Raw genomic sequence first — 12,083 nt, 5'->3', positions numbered from 1 at the left:
CTGTTCGTGGACGACTAGACGTTGTAGCCTCTGACATGGGTCAACACGCCCACACCAATGAATATAAGATTTTGGAGCACACATCAAGTATATCTCTAATGTATTTAAACAGGGTTCTTAGCATATACCTGTCAAACTTCAAGGCTTAAGGCAAATGCAGGGCAACAGTGCCACCATCAGGATCGTTTGCCAAGTCCTTTAGGGTCAATTTGGGTCAAGTAGGCAAGAGTTTGAGGGAAATGAGAGAGGAGAATGGGGGGGGGGCACACCCTAGCGTTGTACTTACCTTTCTTGCACTAACACTTGTCTGCTTTATTGAGGAAGTTTGCTTACTTTGACTTATGTGGTTGTTGTACCTGGTGCATTCAGTTAGTGAATGTAATAACAGTAAGTTACTCTGGATAAGAGTGTCTGATAAATAACTAAAATGGAAATTACTTCACTTTATACTGTATTTACACAGTAGTTATTTTGGTTTGGACTCATTTAAAACGTTCTACTACTTCCAGGTCTAATTTAGAGTAAGTCATGTGTGTACACAGGCAGCAGTTCTAGTACAAAGACAGACACCGCATACATAAGAGCCCACAGCCCTCCTCAATATGTGTCATTTTGCCATGGATTGTTTATTGCTTTGATTCAAAGGAGATTCAATTCTTAGAAAAAGATCACGTTGAAATGTATGCCTTGCAAAACTGTTTTATTAACAGTTATGAACATCTTTATTAAGAACAGCTTTATTAAGCATGGTCATGTTGACTCCCAGATGATCTATCATTTGACAAATGAGAAAGTACATTTCAACAGTCTTGATTTTTCACTTTATCTTGGTTTTGCTAGTCTTTGCAGGAAATGATTTAACATAATACATAGAAAAACATGCCACACGTGTAGTTCAAGTGAGAGTAAATAAAGTGATGGTGTTTCAATAGCAATAGAAGCCACTATGTTTGTCATCATAAATGACCAAGGCTTAATTCAAAAGAATGTTGTCAAAAGTTGTCAACGCCGACATCAGCTTTAAAGCTCTACTCCAACCTTTACATCTAGTTGTAATGGATCACTGGATTCACTCTTTCCCCTCACACTCGTGCTTGATCTGAATGGGGATGACCATGTCACTGGGGAGGATGGTGGTGGTTAAGCCTGGGAGGGGTGCTTCTACCAAGAGAATCCCTTCACCAGACAGAGATGAGCTGACGTGCTGCAAGTCCACACCAGGGGGCAGCCTTCAACAAACCCACAACAACAATCCGCTTACAACACAGACAGGCAAGGACTTGTTTACTGTGATTCAATAGACTGCTTGTCATCTGTTTTTACAAATGTAATTAAACCGAGGGAAACCATTTAGAATGCCTTCCTATAGCAATCAACAGCAAAGACGTTCAATTCTTTTGAATTCTTACTTTCATTACCGGTATGTCTTTGTCACAGCATTGTGAGGGACTTTATTTTCTATTAGAACTTACTTGTATTTTCTTGTAAAACACCTTGAGACTGATCCATGTTCGTCCTCCCTTTCTTCGTGTTGACCTGAAAATATAAGTTGAGAGAATAATTGAAGGAGCATGTGGACGTGAGGACGTGAGACCTCTATAACAATTTTCGTCAGTTAATTGTCCAACATTTTTAGTAACAATGAATGTTCAAACTGCCACCATATTCTGGTTTCTCCGATCAGAGAAATAATGTTAGTACCTGTAATCTCCAGGAAGCCCCCCTTGGTTTTGATTGATATCTCCTCTGGTGAAAAGTGATTGACATCCAGTGTGATCCTCCAGCTGTCCTGTCCTGTCCTGATCTCTGACACTCCTCCAGACAGTTGTCTCTGAAGTCTGGCTGCGGTCTGGGGTGCCACTGCAGCAGGGGGAGCAGTGCTGGGGGTGAAGAGGGGATGGCGTGTGTACCCTGGCCAGGAGGATGATGCCAGTCTCCTCCTAGCCCAGTCTATCCAGCTCACATCGCCTGGATCCAGGAAAGGAGGGAGGCCAAAGTCCTGCTCCATGATCATGCGGCTAGGCTGTGTCCACTCACGGAAAGGATCCCAGTTTACATCTCGGCGGAAAAGAGGACGCGGTAATACCTTGTTGTGGTCAGCCATGACTTCGGAATGGCCTGAGAGTGGTACTAGGAGGAAAAAACTGTTTCCTCTCTTGGTTTTCCCCTGGCTAGCTAATGTAATTTAATCTTTGACTAATTGCAATGACTAAGTCAGGTTTAATGACTTACTCAACACACAAAAGGGCAGCAATATTTTCCCCCAAACAGTTCAGGAAGGCTGGCTCATAGTGGGAAGGACTGCCCTGGACAATCAGACTTTGTTCAGCTGTGGAGCATCACTCACACCCTTTATATACCCAGTTGATCCATTCTAGAACGTATCAAAGAGTAAGTCTTATCCATGGCATGACAATGAGTTGATTGGCATGGTTGGGGCAGTGGTGTTGCTCCTCTGTTGCCCTGGGACCTGGAGAGAATAAATCTTAAGTATGTGTATTTATAGCTCCAAGGCGTAAAATGGCAAGTAGTTGGTGGATGACTCAGGGTGCAGCAACGATGGGGTTTCTTCAGCACTTGGCCTCTGCAGTCTTGTCACATACTGGTGCTCTTTGTCTTCTCCATAGTAATCACACCGTTCAGCTATGTACAGGGACAGCATGTCCATTCAGCGCAGAAGCTGCTAAGCAACTCGTCAGCTACTGTAGGAACGAGGGGGAAACTTTTAGTTCCAGCCCCAAACTCCTAAACATGACTTCTCTGGTTAACCCACTGTCGGAGCCATGCTTTTATTTTACCTTTATTTAACCAGGCAAGTCAGTTAAGAACAAATTATTATTTTCAATGACGGCCTGGGAACAGTGGGTTAACTGCCTGTTCAGGGGCAGAACGACAGATTTGTACCTTGTCAGCTCGGTCCGGTTACTAGTCCAACGCTCTAACCACTAGGCTACTGACACCTAATAGGTTATTTTGCAGTGACTTCAACTTCTACATCTATGGGCATGTAACATTCACTTACATGTTGACACTGTTGCTCCTGCATCTGAGGGGAGTGATGGAGTTCTAATGGAAAGACTGACGCAATAGAGAGGTAGTGAGGAATTTTGATATGAAGAGCCTGTAGGCCTTTCCTCTGGTTTGCCCTGCTTTACCCCTGGGTGCGACTCTCTGTCCCCTCACTTACTGTCAGAGGGGAATGGACCTAATAAGCCTGCGCCAGTGTGTTTTAGGAGGGTCATGAAAGGGATTATCTACATAATGTCAACAACTCAGGCTCTCTCCATTCAACAACTCCCTGGGGTCAAGTCCCACTTAGTGTTCTCTCTCTCTCTCCCATACATAATTGATAACTCTCCTTGGTTAGCTTTAGAGTCCACAAACCAAGTTTTCAAGGCCCCAATATATCTATCAGGCAAGGATGGAAACTAGAATTGGTGTACCCTCTATTGCAACCTCTGGGCCAGTTGCTGTTTGTAAGGGGTGCGTAACTGGTGGCAGGGAAGTCAAACGCAGGAGAGCAGAACTTGGTGAATAGCCGGAGCAGTTTATTATATAAAACTAACGGCATATAAAACAACAAACACAATGGGGTACAAAACCCGTAGTGCACCAGTAACACATAGCACGAGTACTTACAATAAACATTTCCTGACAAGGACATGGGGGAAAAAGAGGGAAAATATACAACATGTAATTATGGAATTGAAAGCAGGTGAGTGTGAAAACAAGACGAGACAAATGGAACATGAAAAATGGATCGACGATGGCTAGAAGACAGTTGACGTCGACCGCCGAACACCACCCGAACAAGGAGAGGAACCGAATTCGGTAGAAGTCGTGACACTGTTGGATAATTATTTTGTTGCTGCAGTTTCGTAGTGTTTATATATTTGTGTATTGTCTTTCAGATATTAGTAATACAACATAACAACAATTGTATTCTACAGGTGGGGGATGAGAGGGGGTGGTGGTGTGACATAAATTCTCAAATAAAGGTGCTTTCAAACTGCAATATGCTATACACACACGTTGGCCCTTTTCCAAAAATCTGTTTTGCCTACTACCTACTAAAACTACATACTGTGTACTAATCTTACTACATGCTATTTTGAATGTACTGTTCCGTAAAAACGAATGCAGTAAGCAACAGATCAACATACTAGACTCACCCATCCTAAAAATGAATAATCTAATGCGCAATTGCATTGATTCCCGCAATTCGTTCATTATCAGCGGTTGTGAAAAACACTTGAGCCTGGAATTCTTCAAAAGTGTGCAGTAAATTCTACAAAATGAAAATGCGAAATTAGTATGACGTCCTGGCATTTAAAGCATACATGATTTTCGAAATTTCACATACTGTATAACGTTCTATTTTCGCAAACCTAAAATACCTACTATTTAGAATGCAGGTATGAGTATTTGGACATTGATTGTACATTGGTTTTCAAAAACGAAATAATAGGAAATACAATAAATGAAGCACAAACGTGTGGACAACGTGTGGACGTCAAATACAAAGACGTCCACACATATTAATCTCATACATTGAGACACACTCCCACGGGCGCGCCCCCACCACCGCTCCCAACCCAGATAGTGAAGACGTCAATAAATATATTTTTGTTGTCAGTTGCACTAGGTGAAGGCTGGAAAGAAAGCCGCACGATGATACTTATTTTCCACCATAATTTGCAAATAAATTCATTAAAAATCCTACAATGTGATTTTCAGATTTTTTTTCTTCTAATTTTGTCCGTCATAGTTGAAGTGTACCTATGATGAAAATTACAGGCCTCTCTCATCTTTTTAAGTGGGAGAACTTGCACAATTGGTGGCTGACTAAATACTTTTTTGCCCCATTGTACATCCACAGGTACACCTCCAATTGACTCAAATTATGTTAATTAGCCTATCAGAATCTTCTAAAGCTATGATGACATTTTGTGGAATTTTCCAAGCTGTTTAACGGCACAGTCAACTTAGTGCATGTAAACTTCTGACCCACTGGAATTGTGAGACAGTGAATTACAAGTGAAATAATCTGTCTGTAAACAATTGTTTGAAAAATCACTTGTGTCATGCACAAAGTAGATGTCCTAACCGACTTGCCAAAACTATAGTTTGTTAACAAGTAATTTGTGGAGTGGTTGAAAAACAAGTTTTAATGACTCCAACCTAAGTGTATGTATACTACCGACTTCAACTGTAGTATAAAATGTGTATTCTTCAGAGGCAGTGTGAAAAGGAAAAGGAACTGCATGACGATCACTTTACCGTACCTTTCATTTTTCCTGCTGTTGACTGAGTGTTACTATCATTAAGTTTAATAATATTGCTCCAATAACTGAACACATTACAATTCCCACGAGATAATCTGAAAAACAAAGAGCATGTACTGTAACGTCAGTGTGGTTTAAGAGGGAAAGATAAATCATTTTGTTCAAGGGAGTTGTGAATGCCTTGAAATCCTTCCCTTTTTGATTTAAGGGACCCATTTGGCACACACTGGCTGAATCGTTGAATTGATGTCTGTGCCCAGTGGGATGAAACCGTGGTGTAGTAACGCACTTTAAAGATTTGGGACAATTAAGAGAAGACAGGACAGCCAGTACATAGTAAAGCAACTAATTTCAGGAGGATAAGCAGGATAAAGTAGAAGTGACCCCACTGGCAATATGCCCATGATATCAATCCTCAGCATTACTGAGTTCATTTTGCAGTAACAACTGTCTGTCTCAAGGCTTTCACCTGAATTCACCTGTAAAGTCTATGTCATGAAAAGAGCGGTGTATACTCTGTATATACAGTACCAGTCAAAAGTTTGGACACACCTACTCATTCCATGATTTAAAAAAAAAAGTGTACTATTTTCTACATTGTAGAATCATATTGAAGACATCAAAACTACGAAATAACAAATATGGAATCATGTAGTAACCAAAAAGAGTTAAACAAATCAAAAAATTTTTTTTTATGATTACAGCTTTGCACACTCTTGGCATTCTCTCAACCAGATTCATGAGGTAGTCACCTGGAATGCATTTCAATTAACAGGTGTGCCTTGTTAAAAGTTAATTTGTGGAATTTCTTTCCTTCTTAATGCGTTTGAGCCAATCAGTTGTGTTGTGACAAGGTAGGGTATACAGAAGATAGCCCTATTTGGTAAAAGACCAAGCCATATTATGGCAAGAATAGCTCAAATAAGCAAAGAGAAACAACAGTCCATCATTACTTTAACCAGTTGGATTTAGGGGGCACTATTTTAATTTTTGGATGAAAAACGTTTCTGTTTTAAACAAGATATTTTATCACGAAAAGATGCTCGACTATGCATATAATTGACAGCTTTGGAAAGAAGACACTCTGACGTTTCCAAAACTGCAAAGATATTGTCTGTGAGTGCCACAAAACTGATGTTACAGGTGAAACCCAGATAAAAATCCAACCAGGAAGTGCCACATTTTTTTAAACCCCCTCATGCCAATGACTCCTTATATGGCTGTGAATGAGCTACGAATGAGCTTACGTTTTCCACCTTTTCCCCAAGGTGTCTACAGCATTGTGACGTCTTTTTAGGCATTTCCATTGACGAATGGCTGTAAGGGTGTCATGGTGTCTCCCGCACATGGTGTCTCCCGCAGAAAACCTTGCGTAAAATACTGAGGTAGCCATTTTTCCAATCGCTTCTTATGAGAAACCAACTGCCTCCACGGATATATTATCGAATATATTTGTTAAAAACACATTGAGGATGGATCCTAAACAACGTTTTCCGTGTTTGTGTCGATATTATGTAGCTAATTTTGAAAAAAGTTTGGCGTTATAGTTGTAGCATTTTTCGGTCAATTTCTCAGCCAAGCATGGTGAAGAAAGCTTTTTCGCCTACAAAAATAATATTTTTGGAAAAAAGGAACATTTGCTATCTAACTGGGAGTCTCCTGAGTGAAAGCATCCGAAGTTCTTCAAAGGTAAATAATTTAATTTAGTTGCTTTTCTTATTTTTGTGAAAATGTTGCCTGCTGCCAGCAGAGCCTAGCATAGCATTATGCCATGATAAACTTACACAAATGCTTGTCTAGCGTTGGCTGTAACGCATATTTTGAAAATCTGAGATGACAGTGTTGTTAACAAAAGGCTAAGTTTGTGTTTGAATATATTTATTTAATTTCATTTGCGATTTTCATGAATAGGAAAAGTTTATAGGGGTATTTATGTCCGTTGCGTTATGCTAATGCCTTTGAGGCTATGATTACGCTCCCGGATACGGGTTTGCTCGTCGCAAAAGGTTAAGAGATGAAGGTCAGTCAATACAGAGCATTTCAAGAACTTTAAAAGTTTCTTCAAGTGCAGTCGCAACAACCATCAAGCTTTATAATGAATCACCACAGGAAAGGAAGACCCAGGTACCTCTGCTGCAGAGGATAAGTTCATTAGAGTTACCAGCCTCAGAAATCGCAACCCAAATGCTTCACGGTGTTCAAGTAACAGCCACATCTCAACATCACAACTGTTCAGAGGAGACTTCATGGTCGAATTGCTTCAAAGAAACCACTACTAAAGGACACCAATAAGAAGAAGAGACTTGCTTGGGCCAAGAAACATGAGCAATGGACATGAGACCGGTGGAAATCTGTCCTTTGGTCTGATGAGTCCAAATTTGAGATTTTTAGATCCAACTGCCGTGTCTTTATGAGACGCAGAGTAGTTGAACGGATGATCTCCGCATGTGTGGTACCCACCATGAAGCATGGAGGAGGAGTTGTGATGGTGTGGGGGTACTTTGCTGGTGACACTGTCTGTGATTTATTTTGAATTCAAAGCACACTTAACCAGCATGGCTACCACAGCATTTAAGGAAAAGCAGGCAACAAGTGCTCAGCACATGTGGGAACTCCTTCAAGACTGTTGGAAAAGCATTCCAGGTGAAACTGGTTGAGAGAATGCCAAGAGTGTACAAAGCTGTCATCAAGGTAAAGGGTGGCTACTTTGAAGAATCTCAAATATAAAATATATTTTGATTTGTTTAACACTTTTTTGGTTACTACATGATTACATATGTGTTACTACAATGTAGAAAATTGTCAAAATAAAGGAAAAACCCTGAAATGAGTAGATATGTCCTAACTTTTGACAGGTACTATAAATATAAGGGCAAATGTAATGTTTCATCAAATCTTTTTTTTTTGTGCTCAACAGTCCAATGTCCCATAACCTTTCGTTCACTAACATTCCAGGCATCTCTGTTGAGTAATGGTAGCAAAAGTCATTGCGTTAACACATTTCTTTAAGCTTGTCCTCTGCTGACTAATTCACTCATCAGTGCCTGTTTATTTATTTGGACCCTATTTTTACCATTGAGGAATAAGACTGTAGTGTGAAAGCTTTGCCTGCAGATGGCTCTAACTGCCATACATATGAAATACCTCACAAAACATTAGACCCTTCATCAACACCCTGAACTGTGAGTGAGCTGATAAGGAATATCATTACATTACGAGCCGTGTGTGATGCATTAACTACACACAACAGTGAGAATATAATACATTATTGCTGTTGGCCTGTGCTACAACCCGTAAAATGTAACTCACGTTATTCAAATATTCTCATTTTAAATCCCTATATGGTTGATTCCTAACTGCTGTGCTATTAATCCATCTGTCTCCTTTGTGATTGAAGGTTCCTCAATAAACCCCACCTCCTCTGGGGTTCTTGGAAGATCCTTTTGGGGGCCAAATTTAGTGCCATGAACCCTAAGGTTCTTCAAAGAACCCCATAGAAGGTGGGGTTCATCGGGGAACCTCCTTAGTTGGTGGGGGTTCTTTGCAGGAACATAACTGCCCAACTGAAATATTTCAATTTGAACGGGCAGCAGGTGCAGGCACTTAACTGACAAATGTAAAGATCTCCATAATTTAAGGTAAGGTTTGTCCCTTGTTATGATCGAATTGTTATTATTTTTTCATATGATTACAAATCTTTCTAAAATGGACACAATTCAATGGATATCAATCAACAAAGAGGTAAGAATATATAGGCTATAAGAATATGTTGAAGGCTGGCTGTATTGGGTGCAGATGACTGAACTGCTCACTTTTGTGTCTGTATCTGCAGGTATACAGACGAGGAGGCATACAAAGGTATGTCAATTGGTATTGGTATGTTATACAGATCACATTTACCATCCTCCTCTCTTACCTCTTCAATGAATATCCCATAGGCCTCTACATTATGGACAAGGTATGTGTATGAAAACCATTATCGAAACAGTTTTTTTCATTCACATTCACCTCAAATACCAAGGTATGAATTCTGTCGTTTGCATTTGTTTAATTACTATTTTTGGGATTCACAGATTTCACCCTCCCTACAGCTCTGATGAGTATAACAGGAAACCTGTTAGATCACCATGCACTGCAAAATCATTCTAGCTATGGATACGGAGAACATCAACATTAACATCAACACGACCCATTATACTTGGGTCTCTGTTTTGAGTTGACATCATATTTGGATTTTTCTTTTCTGCTTTGACACTAAAATCATGATAAGCACTGAGAACTAAAATATTGTGTTACTGTTATGCCTATTATTATTCATAATAATAATAATGGTAGGGCAGGAGGGGTAGTTCAAAAACGTACCCCAAAAGGTTCTTAAAAAGGTTCTTTGAGGATGCATTAAAAGGGGTTCTTTGAAGAACCATTCTAAAGGGTTCTTCGAAGAACTTATAGGGGTTCCCCCACACTTTCAATTTGAACAACCCCTAAAGGATACTCCAGGAACCTTTTATTTTTAGAGTGTAGGTTACACACAAAATTGAATTATGCAGTGGTCTGTCTGATACGCGATCATGCCTCACATAAAACAAATCCTCCAACTCAAATATTTTGTAAACAGAAATAAGGAAAGCCTCATAATATGCACCATCAAACTATAGGGATGCCATTATATAAATACATATATAGACCACAAATCCATTATTTTAGATACAACAGAAAATGCGCTCGTGAAACTTCACTGCCAGACTACATATTTCTGGCTTGCGCTGCAATGAAGCTGCATTTAAAATGTTGCGGATCCATTTGGGTCCAATACAGACCCGACCCAACTTGGATCCGGGTCTCTCTCATTTTGGACATGTTCCGGGCGGATCTGGTCCACCTAGGATCCAATTTGGGTCAGGTATTGTTTTCAAAAATGACCAGGTCGGGTCAGTTGTGCATTTCGCAGGTACAGTTCCTCTAGTCCATAGCTGAGTTAGCAAAGATGATCTATTCTGACCAGGGAAGGCCTCATTCTGTTATAGACAGAAGCCTGTGACATGACTGACCAATCAGGACTCATCTCTTGGCACATCCAGTCCCTTCATTATCTCAGCCAATCGTGGCAAACCAGAAAGGATCCTGTCTTTCTCCTTATATAGCGCAGTGCTTTCTCCTTGGCTAAACTGGGCTCATAATTAAATATTTGTATTCATATTTAGGCCTACAGATAACACACCCATTTGTTGTTTAAAACAAAAATTCAAACAGCCCTACTAAGTAGGAACTAGCATCAATTGCCCACCTTCCTGAATCCAGTCACATTTAGTCTCTCAGCCCCTAGATTTATGTACAATATCCATTCTGATCATAACAATGTCAACTGGGAGTCAGTTAGTTGCCTTGGTAACCTCCGGAGGCAGAGAGCCCCCTTGAGACAGACCTGGTGCGAAGTATTCTTCTCAGACTCAAAAACCTGACTCTGAATTAAGACACAATGATGATGAACTCCCACTTAGAAAATCTGAGAGACTTGAATATATGTTTGCGTGATAATTATTGCTTGTATTAATCACTTTGAAAGTCTGATTTGAAAGAGGCATGGCTGAAGATGCACTACAGCCAACTCCGTAAGTACGACCCTCCACTGCTCTAGTAAAGAGGGATTCAGAGTACAAAACACTTATGCCAAACTGCTCTGCTCACTTACACAAATGAAAGAAGATGCAGTTACACCATACTGGCAAATCACATTGAGTCATTGTGAGCTTTCCAAATGTAGCTGAAAATATGATGATATATTCAATCAGGTTTTGACGATTTAGACAAGATTTGCATGTGAATATGTCATTTATTCAATATCTTATCTAAGGAAATACAGAAAGATCATTGAGCACAGCTAATGCAATCAAATCCGCTACATTCCATTTTTTCCCACAGACTTTATTATCAGATACCTCCACATTCGTAGAAACATGGCAATATTGCAGTGACACTAACAGTGACAGCCCATCCTTCAGATTATGAATTCCATCTATTCAAGGGGAACTGTTGCCTTCAGCAAGGAAATCTCATTAATACTGATCATGTGGAAATAAACATTATTTTGATATTTTAATGGAATAAGCACATTCACCAAGTGCAAGCTGTTCTGACAAGCTTGTCATTCAAATGAGTCCACACTCTTCATAGCCTCCAGCAGTAATATAGAGCAGAGGCCATTCAATTTGATGAACAGCCCGAACCATAATACTGTGATTTACCGAAGATGTAGGTACTCACTAACAGGGCGAAATAGGAGAAGATTTTCTCTCGAGCATATGATGTGCTGAAACGTTTCAGAAATTGAACAGGTAACACACACCATCATAAAGATGGGAGCATCATTCCATCATAAAGATGGGAGCATCACTTCATCAGGTTAATGTGTGACATAGCTCCAGCCTAGTGTTTAAACCCATATATCTGTTGATTCAAGAGGGATGGGATGATGCTATCCTAACATCAATCCAGCCCAGTAAATGGCTGGCTGTCTTCTGTTGACTCATGCAGGAGCTGTGATGCTACTGGGTGACTGGCTGGAGGCTGATAAATGCCATGTTGAATCACACATACTGTAGTAGCCATGAAGTGTAATGCACAGCTCACTGCTCTGGAGAATGGGGATACATTTTTACATTTGAGTAATTTAGCAGATGCTTTTATCCAGAGCAACTGAGTTTGTGCGTTCATCTTAAGGTAACAAAGTAAGACAACCACATGACGGGTTTAGGCAGTAGTTGTCATCTCCCGTCTGGACTACTGCAACTCTCTGTT

The 12,083-nt window shown here is 40.2% G+C and overlaps 1 protein-coding gene across 1 annotated transcript; it reads right to left on the bottom strand.

The window, feature by feature from the left end:
* Window positions 1-618: 618 nt before the first annotated feature.
* Window positions 619-2,409, bottom strand: LOC115125046 (heat shock protein beta-1-like). The gene is made up of 3 exons (XM_029654547.2): window positions 1,702-2,409; window positions 1,473-1,536; window positions 619-1,229 (listed from the first exon to the last, which is right to left on the bottom strand). Exons 1-3 carry the CDS (start codon window positions 2,102-2,104, stop codon window positions 1,070-1,072), a joined length of 627 nt encoding a protein of 208 aa, XP_029510407.1. The 5' UTR covers window positions 2,105-2,409; the 3' UTR covers window positions 619-1,069.
* Window positions 2,410-12,083: the final 9,674 nt, after the last annotated feature.

The sequence above is a fragment of the Oncorhynchus nerka genome, linkage group LG4, assembly GCF_034236695.1.
Source record: "Oncorhynchus nerka isolate Pitt River linkage group LG4, Oner_Uvic_2.0, whole genome shotgun sequence".
NCBI lineage: Eukaryota > Metazoa > Chordata > Actinopteri > Salmoniformes > Salmonidae > Oncorhynchus > Oncorhynchus nerka.
The sequence above is the reverse complement of the archived record's forward strand: the minus strand, read 5'-3'. Positions and strand labels throughout refer to the sequence as shown.

Coding starts and splice junctions, on each gene's coding strand:
- LOC115125046 (XM_029654547.2), bottom strand. CDS start 2,104: ATGGCTGACCACAACAAGGTATTACCGCGTCCTCTTTTCCGCCGAGAT. Junction 1,537..1,701: donor GGGCTTCCTGGAGATTACAG/GTACTAACATTA, acceptor TTATATTTTCAG/GTCAACACGAAGAAAGGGAG. Junction 1,230..1,472: donor TGTTTTACAAGAAAATACAA/GTAAGTTCTAAT, acceptor GGTTTGTTGAAG/GCTGCCCCCTGGTGTGGACT.